The sequence below is a fragment of the Corapipo altera genome, unplaced genomic scaffold (assembly GCF_003945725.1).
Source record: "Corapipo altera isolate COAL_440 unplaced genomic scaffold, ASM394572v1 249, whole genome shotgun sequence".
NCBI classification, from domain to species: Eukaryota; Metazoa; Chordata; class Aves; order Passeriformes; family Pipridae; genus Corapipo; species Corapipo altera.
The window spans coordinates 990,283-1,017,989 of record NW_020884982.1 but is presented as its reverse complement, the minus strand read 5'-3'; the positions used below and the strand labels follow the sequence as shown (position 1 = coordinate 1,017,989).

The 27,707-nt window shown below is 38.1% G+C and overlaps 1 protein-coding gene across 1 annotated transcript in view; it reads left to right on the top strand.

The window, feature by feature from the left end:
* Nucleotides 1-225: 225 nt before the first annotated feature.
* Nucleotides 226-27,707, top strand: part of ANO2 (anoctamin 2) — a 123,817-nt gene continuing 96,335 nt past the window's right edge. Inside the window, exons 1-9 of the mRNA XM_027665935.1 lie at nucleotides 226-367; nucleotides 453-604; nucleotides 1,716-1,770; nucleotides 2,306-2,354; nucleotides 4,135-4,190; nucleotides 4,434-4,475; nucleotides 9,017-9,081; nucleotides 24,355-24,489; nucleotides 26,799-26,959. Coding sequence (XP_027521736.1) covers nucleotides 453-604; nucleotides 1,716-1,770; nucleotides 2,306-2,354; nucleotides 4,135-4,190; nucleotides 4,434-4,475; nucleotides 9,017-9,081; nucleotides 24,355-24,489; nucleotides 26,799-26,959 — 715 coding nt within the window. The 5' untranslated portion in view covers nucleotides 226-367. The remainder of the gene's footprint in view (nucleotides 368-452; nucleotides 605-1,715; nucleotides 1,771-2,305; nucleotides 2,355-4,134; nucleotides 4,191-4,433; nucleotides 4,476-9,016; nucleotides 9,082-24,354; nucleotides 24,490-26,798; nucleotides 26,960-27,707) is intronic.

The window sequence follows — 27,707 nt, the reverse complement described above, 5'->3', positions numbered from 1 at the left end:
TACTCTCCTTGGGACAATGGAGAGTCACTCTGGAACGATCGCCGGCAACCTCCACCTCCCAAGGTCAACAAGGCCTCACCAGGCCTCACTCCCCAACCCGACAGACTCAACAACAGGGAACCTGCACCTCCAAAGCCGCCAGAAGGAAAGAGGGCGAAGACCTTTCCTCCTTTCTTCTTATACCCCGGCTTATGTAAAAATCGTAGGGAATACTGGGTAAATCTGGTCCCTTCCTTGGTTACAAACTGGTCACCAAGGAAGGCCTAGACTAAACTACCACAGCAACTCATATGGGTTCAGGTGCTTGGTACTATATGGGAATATGTCTTCAGAGAAAACACTTATTTAATTACAGATTTAAACGCATGTGTGTAGCAAAATCTTTGGGTTTTTTTCTTCATTTTAGTGGATTTTTTGAAGGCACCTGCTAATGACCAGTTTTATTTACTCAGATGTATGAAATCACAGAAGAGGGAGGAATACTCAAGACATTAAACGAAATATGGTGCAAATTGACTGAACCTCTGCAACCCCAGGTGCCACAACAAGAAAATGCTAAGATGAAAAACCTGTCTTACCCATTTTCCAGAGAGAAAATATATTTGTGAGTATTTGAAAATGTGATAAACAATGAAAAAAGCTGTAATTTATCATTTAATGTTGTCACTTTTTCTACCTGTATTTCAGTCAAAATTCAGAAATTCATTGAATATTTCTGGAAATCCTGAGGAAATGCTCAAGTTGTCAGATTTTCAGTGGATTAACAGAAACCTAAGTTGCAAAGACCTTCTTCTGCTGGATAAAGCATTGGAAGCAGTGCATCAAATAAAATATCCATGTGTTTAGCTTGAAATGCAAAAATCCTACCACCAAATTCCTGATTATTTTATTCAGGATATTACTGCCTGTTTTGAAGAAACAGAGAACTAGTAAAAATCTGATAATATTTTCCCTCTTGATAGATTTATCATAGTAATTAAAATTTGTCTAATAATATGCAGATAAGGAATTCTTGACACTTGCCCTTTCACTCAGAATAATATTTCTGGGTCCGGTTTGACATTAAACATTCTTTTTTTTAACTTGTGAGTGTCTCCTTGTATTTATGGTTGATAAATAAAATTCAGTAATAAATACACTGACCCGCCATATCATTTATTGCCCTCTGACAAGTTTAATTAATTCTGAATACAAGTCAAATTGATGGAGGAGAATAAGCTGGGAAGCTAATTTCACATATCATGATTTTCAGGTTTAAGGGAAGGCATAATTCCAGTGGAATGGCTATTTGAAAGCAAGTGAAATGCTGACTGTTTGGTCGCCTGGAAAAGAGTAATGAACATGTACATTAGGCTGATTGAAACCTAATAGTATCACCTCAGAATGCTGTAGTGTTGAGTGGACGTTATAAGAAAAATATTAAAAGGTCATATTATGTAAACAATAGAAAGGTTATTATTTTATATTAGTTAATAACTGTGCATTTTTATGCCCAGTATAACTGCAATTCAGGTAAAACTCGGAATGTCTGTGTCTTAAATAACATAGTCTATTATGCTGTACTATGTCATCTATATTTTATTTCCTTTAAACATCTGTTTTTCTTATTAGCTGTGGTTTCTAAATGAATTCTAAATTAGAGGCTTATATGTTATCTTAATTATTACTTCCATGTCTCACAAGAGGACTGATTTTTTTTCCTTTTACTGTTTTAGGTATAACATCAAAGACAAAGACACCTTTTTTGACAATGCCACCCGCAGCCGAATAGTAAGTTAACAAAAGTAACATATTACCTTCTTATGGTGGGTGGGATTTGCTTTAGCAGGGAATGGTGGTAAATACTTTGCTAATCTCATCAATTTATGCATTTCTCTGTTCCTATAAAACGCTAAGAAGTCATATGTATCTAAGAAATCCCTTTCTGGAGCTACACAATGGTCCAGGAGTAGGAGGTGTTATACATGGAAACTACTGACTCCTCTCCCTTATTCAAAGCTCTTTTAAGCCCTTTTTCTAATTTTTAATCAGATTTTATTACACAGTATATATATTCCACATATATACATTCATATAATATTCAACTATACTTCATATAGTTTTATAAGGATGTGACACAGCAGGATTTAGCCTACAAGTCTTAGGGCAGATGATCCACTAGCAAAACTTGCTAAATCATTTAAATATATGTGCAAATGAACACTACAGAAGCCACCTATTTTAAAGCTTTGGTTTATTTGTAGCTCCATGGTGAAAGTCGTGCTAAAAGTGGATTTGAGCATTATCCCACTGTTCTTTTCCACAGGTGAGGGAAATTTTGAAGCGCACGTCTACAAAGGCCAGGAACAGCATGGGTAAGATGGAGGGAAGGGAGTTATTTGTGCGCTTCTGAAAGGAACTGCTTGGGTATCTCACAGAATATTGATTTTTCTAGCAGGACACAAAAGTATGCTGGCACACTTTCACAAAAAAAAAAAAAATGTAGATTTTGAAACAAATGCTTTTTCTGAGATATAAAGTCAGGCTTTTTGGACCATGAGTTGGATAGGACATGGTAATGGGAGATTGCTTTTCATTTCTACAGGTGCAGGATCTGGCACATAACTTGCATTTCATGAATTGTTATAAAATTGGATTTGATTACTCTATGATCTGCTTTTGAAAATTCAGATTTCAGGTGCAATATGTTGTATTATTTCTTGCAGGAGCATATTTTTCTTGCCATTTCAATAGAATAATACATCTTTCCAAATTATTTTTATTACTGCAGCCTTAAAAATTATCTCCATGAACTGCCTAGTGAAATATATGACTTAAATACGACCGTTTTGAAGACACTTTGGGGACAACTCTGAAATATTCAGAGCTATTGTTTTCTTGAGGTTCAGAATATATATAGGTGTGCTTATTCTCTTCTATCCCATTCATTGTGAGATCATGACACATATTTCCCTAGTGGCAAAGAAGTGATGGTGCTCCTTGTCTGGCATGTTTTCCTGAAATCTTTCTGCAAGTTTGACCACTTATGGACTGATCACAATGTCCAAGGATAATGTACCTGGAAAAGAATGTGCTGTAGCAAGATTCTTCACAGTCTTGGTGTGACTTTGTCCAGCAACAGATGTCTTTGGTACAGCAGCTGGGCTGGAAAATAGATTAATTTAGGTTTTCCTGAAATAGAGATACAATTTTTTTGAAGTTACATGAAAACCAAACCCAAACAAAAACCCCCAAACAAAAAGCTGTCTCTTTTTCAATCAAAAATGCTTGCCTTTTCCCACTACAAAGTTTCAAAGTTATGATTACTACACTGACACTGTTTCCTTTACAAAAAAATACCTGTAGACATCTCTAGAATCTGTTGAAAAATTAAGGTCTTTGGAGGGTGTTGGGGAGAAAGCTTGAGAGAAGCAATCCGTCCTACAAGGACATAGTAGAAAGGGAAAGAGCACTTTGTCAGTGGAGGTTTTTTGCCTCTCACTTAAAGTTTTCTCTGTTTTAATAGCTTGTTCTGGTTTATAGTGTAATAAAAGCCATTAGTATAGATCAAAGCATTAGCAGTGATTTTTCAGGATTTTTTTAATGCTAAGGTGAAAATACAGGCTGATGCACTTCAAGCTCAGGTCAGCTCAAGATCCCATTTGACATGAGGTAAATATTTTAGTGTTCCCATCCTTTCCATCTTTCTGGTCCACAGCCAAACCATGATTATGCATCATGTTCACCCTAAATTTACTAGTTGTTTTGGTCTTCTGAGACCTTCCCCCAAAAGTACTATGTTCCATATGTCACTAAGGCTTCCCCATTTCTCTGCTCTTAAGCTTAAAACCACTCATCATCATTGGTTTAAAAGATTTTTTTAAACATCATTGGGTTATTGTTTGGGGTTTTTTTAAGAGTTCATTGTTTATTTTGCACAAGAGGCAGGACAGTGATATTGAAGTGCTTGTAGCAGTCTTTGGTTGTCATAAACATGTTTCACAATACAATATGAAGAAAATAACAACACTTCAAACACATTAGCTTATACATTTTTTAACAACTTCTAGGTAATGTCATAAAACAAAGTCTGTAATGATGTTTTCTGTTTGTCTGTGCCTACCTGCTGACCATCTGAATTCTTTTTTCATTTAGGTATTAGCACACTAATAGCAAACAATGTTTATGATGCAGCATATCCACTTCATGATGTATGTATACACTATTAAATATCTAGTTCTCTGCTAGTATCACTCAGTAGTGCATAGACATTAATATTTGCTGTCTGTAACAATGAAAATATATTCTGTGTGATTCTAATATGAAAACTCATATATAAGTACATTTCAAGTTGTGACTTGAAAGTAAAATCAACAATGTAGGAACAACTCAGCAATCTTTTATTTAGTTTTATCTGCTTTTACATCAGTCATTAAATTATTTCCTTTCTCTAGGGTCATTATGAAGGCCAAACAGATGACATGAATGAAAGAAAGGTAAAATACATTGCAAATTTTATTTAATATTAGAATTAATGTGATAAATGGGAATTAATGTTCCAAATGCTATTGTAAATCACTAGCCAGAAGGTTCAAGCAGGTAGATGTTTTTACAAATGCATATAGTTTTTGCATTACATATTTTCCCATATTTCTGCATATCAAATTTTTTGCAAGATTTTTATAAAGTCTTCTATGAAGTTTGTGAGTAAATTAATTTGACATTTATTTCTTGAGGTGCGTCAAGGTTCTCTCCACATGCATAGATAAGATTTTTCAACCCGTCAGGAAGTAGAAGCTGTTAAATAATTTATATATTAATCTTCTTGTCCTAACCAAATGGTACCAGAGAACAGTGTTTACTAGAATAAAACGCAGTTGTATTTTTCATTTGGTTGTGCATGCATTTAAATGGCACGCGATTTCTAAAAATCTGCTTCCAATTATTTTGTAAATAAAGTTTCTATCAAAAGGCATTTGAAAATAGATCACCCACCAACTGTCTGCACCAGAGAAACTGTGAATTCAAACTGTGTTTAATACACATGCTTACTGTTAGAAATGGGGGAAAACATTTAATTACTTTACTCTATTAAGATCTGTTCCATGTTGTTCTCTAATGTTTACTCATTTTATTTTCCTTGATATGCAAACAATAGGATAGGAAATGAAGAGGGAAAATAGTAGGGAGAGGAAGGGGATGAGAGAAGAATGAAGGAAAAGGGAATGTCTGGATACTTACAGTACTTATTATACTAGAAATCAACTTACATATATTTTTGGTGACCTGTAAGTTATTTAATAATTTTTTTTTACTCTGGCATCAGATCTTGGTATGAACCATGTGTTCCTTGAAGGAGAGTTAGGAAAATGCCATTAATTGGCAAAACACAGCCAATAGTTCTCAAGAGTGCAATTGCCACAAATGATAACTACTTCGGCACTAAAATGGAGACTGAGCTCATAGGTCATACAAAGAAATTTGATTTCTCCAGTTCTGGGTTAGTAAAATTTGCAAACATAATCTCTGCAGGTTTTGGTGAATAATGTTAATATTTGGCCACTAGATGTCTTCATGTACCATATACAATTTAGTTCAGTGTATGAATCTTGGTGAGTAAAAGAGACAAAGTTAGAAAACTAACTATAAAGAAGCTTTTATATTTGTGCCCATTACTTTGAATTTTTTTGTTTGTCAAGAAATTGTCTGCTCTGCACTTACAGAATTTTCTCTGAGCAAGTGATAGAGGTACAGCAGTGGACTATGAGAGGCAGCTGCATGGATTACTGACTGAGAAGTAAAGAAAAATTTTTGGAGAAGAAAAAAAAATGAACATTAGTCAATGAAGGAAGATTGGGTACTGTGAAATAGTGGGGGAAGAGGACCTAAAAGAATTAGTGTCTGGAAAAATATTCACCCTACTAGTTGTATTTTGTGCTGCCTTCTTTTTATTCTGCCTATTAGGCTCAGTTATGAAGTGTTAAGTATTAAAGACATAAAAGCTTCTTTCCAGAAATACTTCATTGATTATTCACATATGTCCCTGCTGCCCAGCCATTGAATCTTCTGTAGTATTCCTATGCCTAACATCATCTGTTTTCTATCTGAATCTACTAGTCTCAGTGTTTAATTTCCTGAAAAAAACTGATCAGGTTTAAAGGAAAGAAGGGCATTTTCGAGCTTTTTTTTTTTTTTTCCTTTGGTTTCTACCCCTTTTTCAATTTTGCTTAGTACCTTCTATTTCAATTTTCTTTTGTGTAAGCCCAAAAAAATGAACTGAGTCCATCTGGGCTACTTATGCCAATAAGGCAGCACAAGTAATTAAGCTTTATGTACCAGTTCATAAAATAAAAGGTTAATCCTTATCAACCATCTTTAGAATTTCCTTGGAGAAAATGCATAGTGAAACAACACTTCTGTCACATCCTATGAGAGTTAGAAATCTGCAGTCAGTGGAGCCCTTAGAATAAGAAGGTTTCAGTCTTTCCTAAGTCTTGACTGGAATAAAGGATTTTCCCTGTTTCAGTGTGATTTCTGCACTAGAAAAAAAAATCTTTTTAAGAAAGCTATTGCACAGCAGCCTGGTAATAACTCACCATGAGTATAAACACTGTTTTGGTCTTTAAGCTTCCAGCCCACTGGCAAATTGTAACCCTTCCTTGATATCCGTATGTTTGACATTAAGAAATCCATGAGGGTTTTGTTACCTGCCTGGGAAATATGACCTGTTGTCATATACTACAGCAACATCCCCAGAATATTAGAAGCAGATTAGAGAATGTTATTATAAACTTACAGAGAGCACAATTTTTAAATGAAGCTGATAAAATACAATAAACTGTATTACAAAACTCGTCCTAGAATTCCTTTCAATTTAATAAATATCATGAAAGGAAGCACATTCCAGCTTCCAGATTAAGTTAATCTTGTAAAATTGCAGTGTTGGGACAGAGGTTTAGGGTGGGCAATGCACTGAATGGAAAATTTTCATGCCGCTTTTGCTGCAATGGCTTTTGGAATCAGAATAACCAGTGTGATTCCGAAGTCTGACATAATGCCACATGAGCCTCTTCCTAAACAGACAGCAATTTTAGAAAGATCTTTCTTTTTGCTCCTAAAATTCTGTAGCTGTGTTCAAAATAACTTTTAGGTATTTTTAAGAATTTAGTACTTTTAACTTTCTTCTTTTGTATATTTGAGTGAATGCATTTATTTATATGATTATTTTTGAAAGTAAATAACATTTTGTAGGTCGTGTTGTGGGGTAGTGGCAAGGGGTGATTTTGAATAGGCAACAACAAGTATTCATATGAAAATAGAAATATGTCAGCCTCTTCAACTCCTGATGAAGCCTAAGAAAGTCAAACATAGTCTCATCATTTCTTTCCACAATTGCAAAGCATCTGCTCTGTAAGGGCAATATTCTACAGTCCAAGACTCCACAGTCCTTGAATGTCATTGCTGAATTCCCAATTGCTTAAAAGGTTTGCTCCTTGATCTGCGAACAGAAAATACTTCATGCTGTACTTTTAATGAGTACACAATGGCATAGCTCTGTACACTTAAATTTTCATTATTCTGAACAATAATACTTCATCAGGAGGATGTTTGCAAAATCCAGGTCTTAGATGATCACTTGATATTTATTTAGTTCTTTCACATAGCATCTGCAGGAGGAGAGGCATTCTAAAGAGGAGGAAAATATGATTGGAAAACCTCAAAATATGTTGAGATAACTCTGCATTTACAGTATCTGGACTTTCTCCACACTTATATTAGTTGTACTGTCTGGTCCATAGAGTGGTGTAGCACTGCTGTCAGAATGGACCATCTCACGATGCAACTTCTGATAATTTCGGAAACTTTATGTGTTTTGTTCCTAACACCCTCTGCAGCTCTTGCTGGTTGTGTGTTGCTTGGTTTGTGTCTTACTCCCCACCAAAGTTTACAGAAGAATAGAAATGTCCAAAGTATTAACTCAGGTTACTTCATATAAACTACAATTTCCATTAGACAGGTGAGGGACAATCCGTGCACACAGCAAGGGAGGAAGTGGAGTCTGAGGTCACAGAATCACAGAATCATTTAGGCTGGGAAATAAGATCTAAAATCCAGTCCAACCTCTGTGGTTGGACTCGGTTGTCATTTCGAGGTCATTTTTTAGAGTCAGCAGATATTCCACACAGAAGTTCAAAACACAGTTTCAATCACTTCTCCAATTTTACTAGGAATGATGTGGAGACTTATTTGAAAGGAATTAACCTCACCTCTCATATCCTACTCTTTTTTTGAACTCCCTCCACTTCTTTTGGAAAAGAGGGACAATAGGTTTGACACCTATCTTTTTGGATGATAAAGACCTATAACCTGTAAGCAGGGACATAGTTAATTTAGTTTCACTTATAGTAATTTTCTCTCTTTTTTTTTTTAATGCACTCTGTATTTCAATAAACAGTTTTCAATGACCACGTTGTCTTAGACTGTCCACAGTCCTTTCATAGCCAAACATTCTATGATTCTATGACTGCCCTGATTTTTATTTCCCTCGGAAGATAGAATATGGTGACCAGTCAGCTAACAGATCATGATGATGTTTCCTCTAAGCTTCCTTTGTTCTTCACTTCATTCTGGAAAGCTTCATTTATGAACATCCTTTCTGATTATCAGTAGATTCATCCAAAGTTATAAAACATGCTGCTTTCAGATTAACTCTTTCACCAAGTTGTTAACTGCATAGTAGTTTCTGTCCACCATCTAGCTTTTGTTTCAGAGTAGTGTCAGGTCCTTCACACCTGAATTACCAGTTTCTTCGAGTAGGTGTGTGAAGAAAGTTGTGTTTCCACCATCCTCCCATTGCTGGTGGGGTCGGAGGCTTCTATAAATGTCTGAAAAATACACTTGTAAGTTTGTGTTGGAGTATGGAAAACTTCTTCTTTTTGGTGCACATATTTTTAACTCTTAGAAGATGTTTGTAAAAACAGAAGGGGTAACTTGTTTTAAGTTAATTTTCTGAATTTTTCTTTTTTAATTTATTTAGTTGCTGTATCGAGAATGGGCGAGATATGGAGCATTTTACAAGTTTCAGCCTATTCAGCTCATAAGGTAACATGGACTTGAGTAAAACATCAAGGGACCTGGTTCTTAGCTGATGTTAATTTCTAGTTACTTCAACAAATGAAATCTTGGATTGATGAGAACATTAAAAAAAATATTTTGACTGCTTTTCTGTGGCTCTGATGATTGTTTACTGTAACAAAAATACACTAAACAATTATGTACCTCTGGTTTTTTGTATCGTGCTTATCCCTGGAAGAATATCATACTCTAGGCTGTTTGTTTTGTTTTGTTTTGTTTTTCTAAAGTATGAGTTCTATCAAAAGAAAGGAATTTCCATTTACATTGATAAAGTTTTATTGGAGACTATGTTCATAAAAGCTGGTGAATAATCAGAAGCTGGTGTTCACATTGTGAATCAATGTGAAAGTATTTGACAGTTGATTTGATTTTTTTACTCCTGGTTTTACAAGTTTTAGTAATTTGAACACATCCATATGTGATCCCAGTGGTTTTCTTGTATATTTCTGAATTTTTTCTTTACAAACATAGAACAAGTTGGTCTTAAAATAAGACAAAACAAAGCTACCATGCTTTTTAAGGATTTCAGACAATATCTCTAAAAGAAAGCCAAAACAAAACAATTTTTGTTTTATGCTATAATATAATATAAAAATACTGTAATATTAAAACAATGCTACTATAATACTAATATAATAATAAAATAACTACTAATAATATAATATAATATAATAATACTATAAATATTGAGTAAAGAAAAGCAATATTTGAGAAGACTGCTGATTTGAAATATTCTGATATCTGTATAGGAATAAATGAACCGTGATATTAACAAAGAGAAAAAATAGGAAAAAACTCAACAAATACATGTTTCTAGATAATTTGGGTACATAAGAAATTTGGCATTTGTTACTATTTATCTTCTGAATAATGAAACTCCATCTAGGTTTTATTATATGATCTATTTTTGTGCCAGATTAATGTTCTTTTGGAATAACAGTTATTTCAGGGCAAGCTACTGTATGGAACAGGTAAACTCAGAACAAGAATACACCACCTGCTGTGTTGTTAGTAAATATTACAGCTGTAAAATTAAACTGTGACTGTCTAGAGGAATTTCCCCGTTTTCTTAGACCAGCTGAATTAAAAGTAAAGGTCCATCTGCTTACACTCCGTCTTCATTTGTATTTCACAGTCTCCATTGTAATGTTTCTCTATGCTGATATGATTTCATAGAAACTCTGTGGTTTAAACTTCTGTGAGAAAATTAAAAAAAAGACCAGACATGTGCAATTGATTCTCTGTGCTCAGAGAAGATTTTTCTTGCTTTTATCTTCCATGCTTTGCTTGACTGCAAGTTTGGCTGTTACCACTAAAATAAATGTGGTTTTTATTTCGTAGGTAATGTTAGAACTGTAGTGTATATATACCTGAGGAATGACCACCCCTCTCTTTCTGCAACTGCAGGAGGTTTCTGCACTTCTGCACTGTGGGGGGATTTGAGCTGTCTCAGTGCAGATACTTATTCCCTTGGCAGACATCAGTCACACTTTGTGCATTTTGATAATTTACTGTGATCCTTCTTTCTTAGATTGTTTAGATTATACCCAACATTTTTTTTCTGGTTATAGCAGGACTGTGAAATGTAGCAAGTTTATATTCAGGCTTTGATGGACAGAAGAAGCAGCATTTATTTTGCCTTAAACTGAAACCCTGTTTTGACTGGTGTTTTCAAGTGCATTAACTCTGTTGAAGTACATTGCTTAAATAATAACAAAATGTGAATATTATTACAGAATCTCACTGGTTATTACACTTGCTTAGTCTAATTTTTAATACAGCTTGCAACAGTGGAAATATTTTTAACTATTCCTCATTTACCTTTATTCAGTAGGAATGCAGACTGCAAGCCCTTCTTTAACTGAAGTGCCTATCCTGGAAGACTAGATGTGGCACTGTAGAATTATTATAAATTATTCCTGGTGCCTCAGCACCTTGCTTCTGACAACACAGTTGTCACAGGTTTCCAATTGATTGTACACCAAGGCTAGAAAACATGTATTTGTTATTCTCACTCTTGGTACAGGTCTCTTCTAAGGTCTGATATCCTGAGGGACTTTAACTGCACAGTCAGCCTTAGAAAATTTAAAAGTTCTGAATAACAAAAAGAAATAAAAGACCATGACAATATTCACTGACAGTTCCATTTACCTGTGTCTCTTAATCTGTATAAACATTTTGAGAGGGAAATCACAAATTATTTTCTAACAGATATCTTAGACCAGAAGTACTGAGTACCCTGTCTCTCAGTCACCCCTGGACTGGAAAGCCATGAGGGATGTATTTACAAGCAGAGGATGAAAGCTGCAGTTCTGGGACGTGCAGAGCTCTAGAGATTTGCACCTTTTTTGTCATTCAAGTTTAAGTATTGATTTTTACTAGGGAGGAGTTTCTCTAGTGTGCCTGTCTTGTAGGAATGCACTTATCAACAGTAGTTCTTCCCAGTCCTCACCATGTAATGTAAAAGGTGCTGTAATAACATCTGTAGTTCAGTGGTCTTCTTCTGTTTTGATGGTTTTCTGTCCTGAAATGAAGACGTGTTCAAACCCAGTTTTTAGGAATTTTTGCAGTGATACTACTGTTGATCCAGAGACATGGAGAACACTCCTTAGGAGTTTTATGACCCTCTGTGAAGAAAGCAGGTTTCATGATATTTTTGTATGTTATAGAGGGTTAATCAGAGTTTTAACTATATGATTCTAGAATTAATATGTTGTCCTTAGATCTACCCTCAGGGGTGGCTTAAAAGCCAGGCCAAGAAAATAAGTTTTCGAATCTCCAAGGATGGAGCCCACACAGCTTCTCTGGGCACCTTTTCCAGCAGTGCACCACTCTCAGGGGGAAGAAATTTTTCCTCCTGTCCAGATCAAATATTCCTTGATATGACTTACAGTCATTATTTTTTATCTTTTAGCAGTTCACCTCTGATGAGTTATAGGAAGTCAAGAAAATACACAGCAACTATAAGGAGTAGAATTTATAATAAATTATATTTCTGGTTGTAATGCAAATTTTGTCACTTAGGAGGTCTAAATGACAGAGGAAGGGTGTAATCCAAGGTTACTGCTATCACAAAGAGGTGGTTATCCTTCTGATACAAAATCTTATTACCTCCTGGAAAACCAGGAAGTTTTCTTCTTGATAGACCTCTTAAAGTGCCTGCAGGTGGAAACCCATGTAAGAACTGAAATTCTAGGTAGGGGACCATCACTGTAGAGAGAAGGTCCCCTTTTGATGTCTTGTTATTAATATAAGATTACCTCACCTTAGGAAAATCAAGCAGAGCTGGATAATCTTTAATTCTGATGGAGCTTATTTTAATACTAGTGCTTCTATAAGGTCCCAGCTAATCCATCTCCTTTTTCATGTTCTAATTCCTATTTCCCATTTCTTCACCAAACTTTATAATAGCTAACAGGCTACATCATCTATAGCATGATTACTTTCAAAGCTCCAAGTGCCTCTTGCTGCAAAGCCTAAAGCTGGGAACACATGTGGACATTAAGACTATGTATACAATAACTCTTTTTGCAGGAGTAGGTAGTAAAGCCTACTAACCAAAATATTATTTACAGTGTATAGCCCATAAATCAAAACTTGGGGAGTTTCTGTTGCTCAAACTGTCTACCTAATATATTTCCTCCTTCCTATCTTCAACTGTGTTTTCCTTGGGTATGGAAAATTGTTTGAACTTGGTGTGTAATGAATTCTGGCCTTTCCTCGCAGTGTACCCGTGGTGAACCTGCTCTTGAAAGAACAGTTACCAGTCCCCTCCTGCTCCTGCACATGGATGCTGTGTTCCTAAATCCTGTAGCTTGCTCTTCCTGGCAGTTTTTAAAACAGTGACAGACCTGTGATCCAAAGTTTGACTGTCTCAGCTCTGGACACTGTTGACTTCACTGTCAGTGTCCTGGGGTCTGTGTAGTGCAAGGCTCAATGTAAGCAATATAAGGCTCCCAAAGTGTTGTTGCTGGTTTGCCTTTTTACCTTTTGCTTCTTTCATCAGTCTTCACCATGGGAAACAAAAATGGGTATGTCTGCTCACCCTACTCAGGGGAGCTTTAAAGGAGAGATAAAATAAGAAAAGGGGAGATCTGCTGAAGTGGTGGGTTTATTTTCTTCAGACATAAGTGTTTCTTCCATGGTTAAGATTAATTTGTGGCATTGCATTCCCCTAATTGTGGCCATCTATCCTGCGTAATACACAAGCAAATCACTGCTTCTTTCAGCACCATGCTTTGTAGTCACATGTCTTGAGAAGGAACATTTGTCTCCCCATACAGTCAAGAATTCTAAGGACTTGAAAATAAAGTCTGTGGTGCCCCTCCCTAATTCCAGATGTACACACACATATTGTTCAGTCAGTCTTTATCCTAACTTTGGGGTTATTGATCCTCAAAGTGGAGATTCTCCTGTATGCTTTAATTCCTCTCCTTCCCTGTCACTCCTCAGTTTTTATTGTTAATTAAAATGACCAAATATCTGATCTTTATTTTTTGTGGAATGGAACCTCTTCAGCAGAAAGCAGCCCTGTAGTATGTGGTTATCTCGTGAGGGTTGAACAACCCTCCTCAATGCACTGGGTACCAGGGGAGTTCTCCTCTCTTTTTATAGTTTCCTTTTCCTTTGAGGGAGGAGGGAGCTTGCTTTCTCTTCGGATACTAATGACCAGTGTGTTGAGAGTGCTGTGCTTTCCCCCTTAGTCCAGTGAGTTACTGTAGCATTCCAAGACAAGGCTGATTCCTGCTATCCTGGAGAGAGTTCCCTTTACAAAGATGCTGAGCCTGTATGCAAGGAATTCTGTATTAGGACAAAGAGAAAACAGCTTTAAGCCTGGGAAAGTCCGAAGTGAGAAAACACAGTACTAAGTAGAAAAATGCCCATGAGCTCTACCAGTGACTTTGGCAGCTGTCCATCGAGCTCCTTCCCAAACCTCTGCCAAGAACATGCCTGAGGCAATAATCTGAGCATATCTTCTCACTTTAACCCTGTTGCACTCTGGGTCCAACATCTTTTTATAGTTCCAAGAAACTCTACAACAAAGTTTCGTTCCCACCATGTGATATATTCAGCTTGCAGTTCATCATTACAGGTCTAGGTTACGGTGGGAAGTGCTATGCCAGCATCCACTCATCCTTGGTGTCCTGCATGCCAGTTTTTACAGCAGAGAGCTCCTTGGAGGAAGCCAGAAGGAGATGGGGCAGAGTCCGAGATATTGAAAAAGGAACACTTTCTCCATCATTATAACTCTTTCCCCTTTCCAGTGTCTGTGTGATCTCATTACCTCTCACAACACCACTTTATTTATGAATAGACTTTAGCATCATGTCATACACCCATTAAATGGTCTGCATATTTGATGCTTGGTGCTAGGACAGCAATTTTCATGTGAGTTGTAGGGAATTTCCCCTCCCCTTGCTGGAACTTCTCATCACAGGGCTTACCCGAGTGCTCCAGCCATTGTTTATTGCAAAGCAGAGGGGTTTTGCTCATGATGCATAAATCACTGGAGAGTTTGCGTTGAATTATTCTGCTGGATGCTCTCTCTCCAGCCTCTGACTGGAGTGAGATGATTTACTTACAGCTCTGGGTTTCATAGACTTTGCCAGTCCTGTAGGAAGTGGTTCTCTGTCTGTTTGGCAAGAGCTTGGTCTTATTTATTGGTGCTTGTATGAGAGATGGAATTTTAAACTGATAGGCTTGTGTTGCAGTGGTGAGGAAAAACAGATCCCTGCTTTCTGATAAACATAATTCCCAGCCTTCAGGTCACTGCCTGAGCACTTATATCCTCATTACCACCCAGATTCCTTACTCCTTCAGTGGGATTTTCAAAAGCTAGGTCCAGCAAAAGATGTGCATATCTACATCTACATGTGCATATCTACATCTACAAGCCAAGGCTCTGAAGACTCAAGTTGCTGCACAGCTTCCTTCTGTCTCCCCCTTGAACTGTGGAGTTTATTAGGCAGCCAGAATTCAGTTTTCTCTGTGGGCAAAACTGTCTCAGGCTAAGTTCCACAGTGCCGGTATGAAGCCTAAATTTCACAGCCAGAAACTTATATTTTTTAATGGGCATGAATGATAGGTTCCAAACCAAAAGGTGTCTTTGGAGGGGTATTTTGATAAGAAATGAAAGTTTGTTCTTTCAAACTGGACAAGCAAAAGACAGAGCTGAGAGGCCACATTTGGAAACAAAAGAGAAAGTTCTGCATGTTTTAATATATATGTTCATGTGAATGTTTGTAAGCATCTAGAGGTGCATACGCATGGGAACTGCAGGGAGTGGGAAACAGCTTCTGCATTTGGGTGGTTCCAGTTTTGCTTATCTTTCTTGTGAAACTGCTCTTGACATCTTAATCTCTGCAGAAAGTACTGTCTGTGGCAGGCTGGGGTGAGAGGAGGTCCTTTTCTGACTCCTTGAGTGCTGACCAGGGGTTTAAGACCAACCCATATCTGGTTTAAAGTTATAGCCCAATACTAAGATGCCTTGTATGAGGATTCTCTCTCTCTGTACATAAGTTACATTAGGACAGATCGTAGCTTTGTCTGATTCAGTAATCTGTCTCTAACAGTGGAAAAATCCAGAAGAGAAGGGAAGAGATTAAGTTCTGGGCACCATGTAACAATTATTCCCAGAAAACACAAGCAGAAAGAAGATTTCCAACACAGGAAATCTTTGAACTTCCGCAAAGTTGCAACTGAAGTGCTCAAAGATCAGAGAATCACAGAATGGTTGTGGTTGGCAGGGACCTCTGGAAGTAATTTGGTCCAAAACCTGGGCTCAAACAGGGCCATCTAAAGCCAGTTTCCCAGGACTGTGACTAGATGTTACTTGAATATTTCTTAGAACAGGAAGACTCCACAACTTCCCTGGACAATCTATTTGAGTGCTCAATCAGCCTCACAGTAAAAAAGTGCGTCCTGATGTTCAGAGGGAGCATCCCGTGTTTTAGTCTGTGCTTGTCTCCTGTCACTGGGCACAACTGAAAAGAGCCTGCCTTAAACCTCTTTTTACACCAGGCAAAACAATCTCAGCTCTCTTATCTTTTCCTCACATGAAAGGTACTCCAGTCCTTAATCATCCTTATAGCCCTTCATTGGACTCTTTCAATGTGTCCCTGTCTTGTGCTGGGAAGACTGTACTGAACAATCTGGTATTTATTAACCTCTATTGACTTTAGTATTAATTGACATTAGAATTAACTCAGCCTCGAGAAGCCAGGCTGCCTGCTGTGGATCTTTAATTTTCCAGGTTTGTTATGCAGCCTGTCAAGGTACCTCTGAATGGCAGTATGACCCTCCTGGGGGTTTTCTTATCTTTAATGTGTCTGGAAATGGTTTCCAGGATTAGCTGCTCCGTGACCTTCCCTGATACTCAGGTGAGGCAGGTTGGCCTGTAGCCCTTCTTGAAGATGAGGGTGACATTTGTTTTCTTGGGCACTTTTACACTTTCCATCATCAATCAAAGGTTATCAAGAATTGCCTTGCAATGACATCTGCCAGCTCACTCAGCACTTGTGCATCCTGTCAGGGCCCGTGGATTTAAGTATTTCCACTTTTCTTAGTATTCCTTGACCTGACCCTCTTCCACTGAGGCTTCATCTTCCTTGCTCAAGCCTCTCCATCTGATCTCTGGGACCTGGAATTCCTGAAGGCCTGAAAGATAATGAGCCAGAAACTTGCACACACTTAACTTACAGTATGCACTTGAAGGTATTTTGTTTGCCTTTCCTTTTTTCACAGTCTCAGAAGTCTTGGGGACTACTAGTTTAAATTATAGTTAAACAAGAAAGTTGTGTAACTCTCTCATCGTCTCAAAATGACAAGAGGCAACCCTTGACATCTCCAGGCATGCAGTAATACTGTGAACAAAAACCAATTTTTTATAACTATTTTTATTAGAAATTATACATCTGTTTATTAGCCACTAGATGGTGTCTATCTGACAGTAGTAATACTTAGAGTGGAAGTACTTACCACTTCTTACTTACTAAAACAAACACATTAAATGAATTCAGATTCTAGTAAGGATTAACTGTGTTAGCTTGAAAACCAAGAAAGCATCAATGAAATATTAGTTATTATAAATGAAATTTATTTAGGAAAAGAAGCAAGTATTTGAGCTTCAGACTCTTAACCTAGATGATGAAAATTGTGCATATTATCTTGTGAAAACTGAAGATTAGGAAAGTGATAAAATATCAGTGACCTCACATTTGTTCAAGTAACAATAAGCTAGAAAAGCTAAGTCCTAATAGATATTAAAAAAACAGAAAGAAAATTACTAAGTAACCTCCTGTCCAGTTGAAAAGAAAGGCTGATTCACTGTACTGTATTAAATAGGTTACCCCTTAATTGTATGAGCTGACAGAGTTAGTTATGAGAAAAAAAATTATATTTATAACCGAATGAATTATTTGTTTCTTACATAGAGTGTCACTTGGTGTCCTGAGTAGTTTATAAAATGAAACTATACTCCCTTCCTCACAGGTAACCTCTGATTGACTTACATTAGTATTGACTCAGCCTCAGGAAGCCAGGATACCTGCTGAGGATTTTTAATTTTCCAGGTTTGGAGGGTTACTGATGCTTTTTTAAAATGCTAAATAAAGACAGAATAAAGGAAAGAAGGCTAAAGAGAGACAGAGTTTACATAGATTGTCTTATGCACGAGTTCTTGGAGGTGACAGGACAAACAGTGCATTACTACTCTGGCTGAAAATGTCTCTCCTTAGTAGTCTCTCTTGACATAAGGTTGAGGCCTGCAGTTATTGCATCTGAACTGCTGTGTATGAGTACATTGTTGGTTTTACATTCCTGAAAATCACATTCTCTTTGTGTCTAGATCTCTGATAAAAGGTCTCTTTAATCTGTGGGGATCTGGACATTTTACAAAGGCCGTGCACAAATCAATACCGTCAGGCACATGGTGTGACTTGGGGATGGTCCTGTGCAGGGCCAGGAGTTGGACTGGATGATCCTTGTGGGTCTCTTCCAATTTGGCTTACTCTGTGACCATGTGAAATCAAAACATGCCCTGTAGAAGCTCTGAAGTTTTTTATTTTCCCATAACAGAGGGGAGAATGCAGTTATAGCGCTTCTGACTACCCAGCATGTTTGCTTGCACATTTGGAAGGTAGTCAGCCCTAATTTCTGTCTGGGTCACATTACATGTCTTCTTATTATGCTTCTATTGTTCTTTCTATTACAGTCAGTAAACAAAAGCTTTTTTCAATTTATAATTCATCACCACAAATTATGCACTTTCAGTTGTATTCTGACAACTTCTTGGAATGGATGCATAAGGTTCATGAATCTATGAAGCTCAGTGAGCGGCTTGTCCTACTTTTATTTCTTTGCAGGATAAGGTTTGACCTTTTGCTATTTTAAATTTCAGTTTATACACAAATTCTGGGTTTTTTTATTATTATTATTATTTTATATATTAGTATTTATTATATATTTCCCCTCGGTTTTTGAGTACATTAGAATTCAAGAACTTGAATATTCCCTCCCTCCACACACATCAGCTGCTCCCTAAACAGAATCCTGTTATTTTGTTGAATAGTACTTTTTCTTAAGGGCCAAGAAACCAGGGGAAAACATAGTTCTACATTTAAGTGAATTTCAGAATTTCTGTTGTCTAACAAGTTGCAATTTTTAACAGTGGGTTTTTTTGTCCTAGAAGGGATCACTATTAATATTCCACAGTCTTTCAAAGAAAATATACCTGTAATTTAGACATGTTTGGCTCTAGACTTCAAGTATTGTTGGAGGATGCAGCAGATATTTGTTAACTAATGTTTTCAAACAAGAACTTTAACTCAATGGCTCTCGTGGCACATTTCTTCATTCTGCTTTCAGGGGAAAAGGGTCAGATTTGCAACCATATTCACAAACACCCCTATAATCACTCTCTACTGGATATTCTTCATTTTTATGTCCAGTTTAAGGAAAACCATGTGCTTATACTTTGGATAGTGGCTCCTTTTTCTTTTTTTCTCTCTATGCAGAACCAGTTGGCCTTTCTAATGGACTTTTTCTTTCCTACCTCAGACTCAACTGCAATGTAATTTTTCTGAGGTTCTCTAGTTGGTTTTTTCCCTCCTCTTAAAATTTTAATATAAAAAAGTTTTCCAGTCTCTTGGCAAGTTGTTCCAAGGGGGATTGTCTTCTGCCAGGATCCTTTCTTGGCTTCCATATTGCTCCATTTGGTGCACTCTCTGTATATCTGGATTTAGCAGTGCTGTGTTTCTTCTTGGGACTGTCTGGATGGAATGTGTGAATACAGTCAGGCACAAACATGGTAGAAATCTCTAAGATCTCTGGATGCACAGCAGCCTCAGTGCTGCTGCTGAGCAGTAATTCCACCCAGGTGTCCCAGATGGTTGCAATAAGTGCTTGAATCCTGCCCTGAGAAAATTTTAAATGGAAGAAAAACAACAAATCTAGAAAAGTTTGGACATAGGCAAGTCTACCTGGAGTGAAATGGTGGGGTGGACAGAGTTGTTACTGTTCCTGATTATCTTGCAGTGACTGACATTTTGTCTATGCTCTATCAGTCTTCCTGAATAAGTGTGCAGTTCTGAGATGGAAACTTCAATTTGGTGTGAAGCATTATCTCAGAACTGAGGACAAGTCTGTGTTCTTCACTTAATATGTGCTAGAAATTCATTCTCTGATTGTAAGGGTAGTCATTGTTCTACCTTCAGTTTAATAGTGGATTTTCTTCCAGTGACAAAGGCCCCTGAAAGAACCAATTGTGTTCCTGGCCCTCTGCAACAGGTTTCCATTTTTCCCACTGCTCCATCCCAGCTGTCCACAAGCCTGTACTGGGAACTGTCTTGCTGAAGGTCAGGAAGGGAACGTGCGCCTGGGCTGGAAGCTGGGGAGGGAAAGACTGTTTTTAAACTGGCCTTGGTAGTAGGGGCATTCTGACATGAAACTATACTTTTAGAGGACTTCTTGTCCTTCCTGACAGTAAAAAACCCAGAATCTTGTGCAAATAAGTTTATTTTGAAGGTGTAAGTAATACATGTGACTTGTTGGACCATTTGCATGGGGGAAATGTACCCGATAAGTAGCTGTAAATCAGTTTAGTCTTGCATAGAAACTATTGCGTGTAGAACATCCCTTCACCAAAGGGGTGGTGGAACGATTTGTAAAAATGAAATGACAGCTGGCCTAGAACTGGGTATGGAAATTAAAGAACTGAGGAGTTTTGAACAGATTTCCCAGTTAGGTGACTCACAGCGTCTTTTCCTTGCTTTTTTAACTTTGTTCCTGAACATCTCCAGAGTTCTTTCCAGCGTGTGTCACGCACCACATGCTCTATTCACATTCCAGGTATCCCACACTTGTTTTCACAGAGTCAAAAACTAAGTGTTTTTTTTCCTTCTCTGTTTCTCCCCCCTTCCCCAAACCTTGGTCTATTTATAAATTGCACAACTTGGCACAAGAGCACCGTGACCAACGTGCAAGAGTAGGGTTTAATAATCAGTTCTTCTTTCTGGTGTTGGTTTTGCAACCAGACAGACAAGGGTGCATTGCAGATGTCTGGTTTGAGTGTTATAAGGGTGAAGCACAAGAAACATAGTAAACATTTTCTCTGTGGCCTTCTCAATGCTTCTTATTCCAGTTATGGGAGGGAATACACTTCCTACAGGTGGTTGTTGTTGCTGTTGTTGTAATATTTTCATGTTGTTTCTGATGATTTGCTGCAAGTGCAACTCTAGTTCAGCTGCTGAAGGCGTTATGGATGATTTGGCCAAATCTTTCCTTGAAGACAAGGTTCTTACTCAAGAGAGCTCAGTGTTTGGTAGGGGGCCATTTAACCAGACTTTTTAAAGCTTCTCAAAGTGAAAGGTACGATGTTTCGCCTTATGCTGTATCAGCACAGAACAAGAGCCTTGGCTGCTGCTCCTGATAGGAGCAGTACACACTCCTTATCAAAGCCATTTGCCCCTTGCTTTGGGTGTCCTCATGGCACATGTGTGTATAAAGAGTTATTTCCCTGCATTAGATTACAGCTAATGTGGAAATAAAGCTCATGCAATGTTGAGGGCACACTCTGGTGTTCTGCATTATCCATGAGATACTTTGGAAAGGACTAATCCTTAGCTTGGTCTGGATATATGTGAACTGGATGCCAGTTAGCTGCTGAGGTACGACAAAACTCTCATCTCAGTTCCCCTCTTTTTCCATGCCAGTGCAAACTATGGGTAATTCCTTGAGTATAATAAAGTTAGACATATTTTATCCCAATGTAAATGAGAGAACATGCCAAGTTCTTGGTGTAAATATGCAAAAACTTGTAAAAATTCCTTTTCTTGACTTGTATCTTTCTCTACCATTGAAGAACACTTTTCTTTTCCTGTTCATTCACTACAGAATCCGGCAGTGGCTGCCATTACTTCTCCATAGGTTATTTCACTTTCTGGCACCATAGTGGAAAGAGATTGGGCACACCAGTCTTAATTATTTTTCTTTTTCAAAACAGCTAAGCCACAGAACCCTGTACAGTTTTCTTCTTGGCAATTGCTTTTTTCCATACTGCCAGGACATTGTTGAGCTTTTCTCACTTTCTTTTGGCACAGGTGAAAATAGCAACCCTTGGCTTTATAGGTTACAGATCACATTTATCACTAGAAGGCTCAAAAATTCTAGGGCAAGCCTCATGAGCCACAAACTTCAACTTCTCCGACCCTGGTCAGCTACTCTTTAATGCCTCTGGGATTTGAACACTTTCTGTGCTCATTTGAGGCCCTTTGTCAAAAGAACAGACAGTTTCAACAGCTTAGATTGTGGACTATTTTTCATGTCAGCTTTGACCCCTTTGAAGCACTTTGCTGGCTGTGCATGCTACCCAACTCTACAAACAAGGAAGCAGTAAGAAGACACAATCAGAATAATCTCCCTCTCCTCCTTCTTGTTCTGTGTTGTTAGGATGTGTTCAGTTATATTTGCCTTACTCTCACATGCAATGTGTGTCACTCCTCGGTCCAAAGGAAACTTGAGAGCAAATTGAGTTTCCCTCTATCCTGTGCTGTTCCAAGGCCATTGCTACTGTTTGTTGAATCACACAGGACTGAAAAAAAGCTGTAGACATTCTGATTATTTCTATATTTCAATCAAGTATTTCTTCCTTCGTTTCATATTAAGAAAATACTTAAAAACTCCCAACAAATGTGAACACAAAGAAAAACTACCTCCTAAGAGTTGCCTCAAAAATTACCTGGCATGTGCCAGGTCACAGGACAGTCTCACAAGATTCTGCTTATATTTGCCAGATCAAGACTTATGGTTACCATTTTATGAAATACACTGTATCATATCATATTTCTTCATATTCTCTCCGAATGTGATGATCCATTGCCCCAAGTGCTTAAAACCTATGCTGTGATGTGAATGTGAAGCTACTGATATAAGTTGTTTACTGATATAAGTTGTTTAAAGAATGGTTACTGCAAACAGTATTCCCATTCTGACTCGTACAAGTTGTCTTTCTGAAACAGAAGGATGACAGAGCTAATTAAGTTATTACCCAGAAAGTCCTGAAATTTCCTCATTTCTGTGCTGGTTATCCAAGTTATGGTATCCCCTTATACTGAAGATAATGCCTCTATATCACCTTGAAGTGATTTTGTTCTGTTTTCCCTTTTATGATTTCATGTGTCTTTTCGAAAGGATAAGCAACCTTGCTTAGACATAAGCAAATACAGGAACTCATGGAAGGAAAAGCTGGCAGGATTGCACTGCCAGCTTTTCTGTGTGAGAGCCTGGAACTGTGAAGTTAGTTGCAGCTGGGATGGTGTGAGAACAGCAGGATCTGTAGTAATAAAAACCCCCCACTGTTGTTTCCCTTATCCATTTCATCTGAGCTGGAAATGACTGTGGATTCTTGTCTTGTTGTCCCATGGCTCTCTGCCTTGGTTACAGTCCTGCTCCTGTCTCTCCTATGAAAGGAGCAGTCTGGCCCTCAGACCCAAATCCTGAAGTAGGAAATTTCAATTCGACTTATGCTGCTGAAAGAGCTTGAGCTCAATTCAATATATGTGGAGGTTTGTCATTAAACTTTGTCAAAATAGGATTGTATTTGTTAAAAGAAAGCCTGGGTCTCCAAAAATCTCATTTAACCATTTTCATTAGGAATAATTTAAATCTGGGGTGCTAAACTAGGGTAAAACCTTCCTAGTATGAGTGAGATGAGACTAAATCTCAAGGGATTCTGCTCAACCTTTATGAGGAGCAAGTCTTGTGTTTCTTTTATTACACAGGATATCATGAATTTCTTTCAGTTCTTGCTGCCACCACAGTGTGAACGTGTCTCACTGACTCAAAGGTCATGTCACGCCCTGAGTGCTCTCTGTGTGGCTGCTTTCTGTCCAGCATTGCTCCATCTCGTTCTCTGGCTTGTGGAATGTTTCTAACCATGTTGGGTTTTACCTAAATTTTGGTGACTTCTGGAGCTCTGTCAAGTTCTTGGTGTTTTGTAATATTTGTAATCACTCTCAACAGTGCTTTGGAATGATCAGTGAGGTTCATCCATGTTTAGTTTATTTGCTGCAGTGTGATTCATGAAGATGCTGGGCTGAGTACTAGCACTTGTTTATCAACATCTACAGTGGAATGTACCTCAGAGCAGAAACTGTTTTTTCAAAGCAGCTCCCCAGAGGCTGTTAACTGGACAAAACTATTCTTTCTGGAGAGCCAATTCTAGGTGTATAAATAAAATTTTCTTCTTTAACAGCAATTCAGGATTACTCATCTTTTAACATATTAGAAGATGCTGTCAGTATGATGTCCCATAGATGTCACTTCCATGACTCTCACCAGTTGAATCCAGGAGGCAAAAAATAATTGTATATCTGCAAACCCCTCTGAGGAGTCAAGTATTTTCCAATGTTTTCTACTATTTCACTGACTTAATTTTAGAGGTGCAAAATCCATGGTGTTCCCTAAGCACATATTAGGTATGTATTGTAATGATACCTACTTAATATGTGCTCAGGAGAATGATACAGGACTGTCTTTAACTCCTCAGAACAAGAGAAGCCCAAACTGCCAACTTCACAAATCACTTCCTTTGTTTGGTCATATTGTCTTCAAGATGCTCAGGGTTTTCATTCATGTCTTTGACAAGTAGTATTTTAACTTTTTGAGATTGTTAAGTAGCTATAAGACACATTTAAAAACTATACCCTTGACACATGGTTTTCTTTTTTTTTTTTTTCTTTTTAGGAAGTATTTTGGAGAAAAGATAGGACTTTATTTTGCATGGCTGGGTTTGTACACAGAATTCCTTATTCCATCTTCAGTAGTTGGGATTATTGTATTTCTTTATGGATGCATAACCATTGAAAGTGACATTCCTAGGTAAGTTCATCTGGGATCCACAATTTGTTGCTTGAAATTTATAAGACTGTGCTTTTTGTTCTTAATCCTTAGTGAATATGATTGCTTTTAACTTATGTGAAGAGCAGTGATGTATCATTACCAACCCTGTGAGCATTAGAAACACACATGCATTGAGCAGATATGACATTTGAATGTCACACAGGCTGTTCAGTGCCTCAGCTCCTGAAACAGAACTGTTTAGTGAGTCTACTGCATTAAGTTCTTTTTCTAGGACATTCATTTGCTTTTTATGAGTGTACATATATCCATGTTCACACAGAAAGTAATTTGAAAATCAGATTATTTGTACAAGGAAGATGAACAGCAGTTAGAAGATTTAGTGTATGCCAGCAGGTTCGGAGAGGAGATTCTGTCCCTCTGCCCCTCTCTGGGGAGACCCTCCCTACAGTTCTGCAGCTCGGAGGACCCAGCACAGCAAGGACATGGAACTGTTGGATTGAGTCCAGAGGAGGCACCAAGATGATCAGAGAGATGGAGCAGCTCTGCTGTGAGGAAAGGCTGAGAGAGTTGGGATTGTTCAGCCTGGAGAAGAGAAGCTTTAGGGTGAACTTCCAGTGCCTGAAGGGAGCCCACAAGGACGATGGAGAGAGACTTTGGACAAGGGCCTGCAGTGACAGGACAAGGGGGAATGGCTTCAGACTGAGAGAGGGCCGGTTTAGATTGGATATTAGGGAGAAATTCTTCCCTGTGAGGGTGGGGAGGCCCCGGCAGAGGCTGCCCAGAGAAGCTGTGGCTGCCCCATCCCTGGAAGTGCCCAAGGCCAGGTTGGATGGGGCTCTGAGCAACCTGGGATAGTGGAAGGTGTCCCTGCCCATGGCAGGGGGTTGGAACTAGATGATCTTTAGATCCCTTCCAACCCAAACCATTCTATGACTCTATGGTCTCCATAATATTCTCCATGTGGACAGTTAGAACAAAAATATTAAGTTTTGTGCTGTGTATCATGAGGGTGATACACTACATAAAACTGCCAAGGTGACACTGTGATGTCAACGTCTACTTTCAGTGTAAATAAAAAGGACACTTCCTCTTTGTTATCTGTGTCTGACTTCTGGTGGAGACAGGATATTGCATTACCAGTACTGCTGGTCACACTCACGATGGTTCCTGCATTTGCTTAAATGAACTGACAACTTTTAAAGTGAATCACTGCAGTAGGACAGGATTACTGATAGGTAAATGATGAACTGCATCACATCTGAGTCAGGGTCTGTTTTCTTAGCTTGATCTCAATGAATCTTGATGGGCTGTGCTTGACTGCATGAAAGCTTGTGCTAACATTTCAATTTTAATGAGATTTATGGCTAAGATGTATCTGCAGCACCCTCTACTGCCTTTTGAAATAGAAGAGAGCATTATTGTAACAACAGGAGAGCTGGAAACAGCTGTGTGCATTTCAAATGATATAATATTAAACATACTGATACTACAGTTGAATAGTTCTTTTTTTCATTTGAATTCACATGAAAAGCTATTTAATGATGGTCAATAGAGGAATAAACATAAACATCATATGCCAGCTATCCTTGAAGCAATGGTGCAAGTCTTTCCTTAGCTCGTGATCCTGGTAAGAACACTTGAGCTTTGAACTACTTGGTTCACCTAAATGAGTCTGTGCAGGTATGAACATCTTTCACAATCCAAGCCCTATGGAAAAGACTGAAAGCATAGTCAGCACTTTCAAGTAGGGTTTGGCCTGTTAAAGAAATAATGATAAAGATTTTTTAAAGATTTTTAGAAACTGAACACATAGGTAGCAAATAAGACCAAGAATTAAAAAATCAACCTTACAGTAAAGATTTTAAAATCTGTTTAAAAGTCTCTTTTCCTACATTTTTCTGCCCCCATATTAATGTACGTTTTCTCAAGGGCACTGAATTTCCTCTAAGACCACTTCAGTGTTCTTTTTCATTAACTTAAATCTTATCTGTATCAAATCATGTAACTGACTTCAGAGATGGCAAATTCCACTTTGTGTTTGAATGAGTTTTTTTAGTGTGGTAACCTCAGTGTTCAGTGATGCTACCTTCCCTAATTCACTAATGCAGGGTAGTGATCAGTCTGGTTGAGTGTTGTATTGTTTTTCTGTTGGTAAGGTGCCTGTAAGTATTTTAAAAATTAAAAAACATGGCAATAAGCTTTGAAGAAACACACAGTTTCTGTCAAGTGCAGGCCACATATCTTGCAAATAGCTTGATATCACTGCTGTACATCTCTGTTTTCTGAGCTGTAACGCTCAGAGGAATTTGTGCACTTGTCATTCCTAGTAAAGAGATGTGTGACCAACGCAATGCCTTCACCATGTGCCCCCTGTGTGACAAGTTCTGTGATTACTGGAACCTCAGCTCTGCTTGTGCTACTGCTCGAGCCAGTCACTTGTTTGACAACCCTGCCACAGTGTTCTTCTCCATCTTCATGGCTCTCTGGGGTGAGTATTGCTGTGCTTGTTAACAGTGTCACTTGATTTTTGGACTCTGGACAGAATAATAAAGTGCTGTTAGATTGAATGTGATGCTTTAGGAAGCAATCCTTGGGGGGGGCAGCGAGGGGCTGTCTGTGCTGAGGCTGGGGAAAGCAATATTACAAGGCTTTCTGCTGTCAGCACCAAGCTTTGGAATAAATGGAGAGCAGTTGGGTAATTCGGGGAGGAAAAATATGTCCTTTCTTCCCTACTGCCTTGTTTAGAATCATTGAATCATCAAGGCTGGAAAAGACCTTGTGCTGGTTTAAAGATAAACAGGCAGGGGAAATGAACCCAACTCAAAGGAGAGATTATAAGTCAGAATAACAATTTAATAAAATAATGCAATAAGTATGATTATACAGACAACCAATTGGTTTTAACCCACAAAACCCAAATGTGTAACACAGCACCCTGGGGCATGAACAGAGTGGTGTTCTTTGGGTCCCCTGAGTCCAAAGTAAAAGGAGAGGGGAAAAACCTGTTGATGAGAGTGCTGTTGCAGCCTAGTTGAAAAGTGGTGGTTGCAGTCCAGTCGAGAGTGGTGGTCTGCAGTCTGGTTGAGAGTGGTGATCTGCAGTCTTCCTCTGGATCCCACAAGTGGTTAAAAAAGTCCCAAGACTCCAAGATTATATATCCTTCAGTTCAGGCAGGAATACCCAGTACCTCCCTCAGGGCAGGGAGTTCCTCAATGGGCGTGAGGACAAGAGCACCC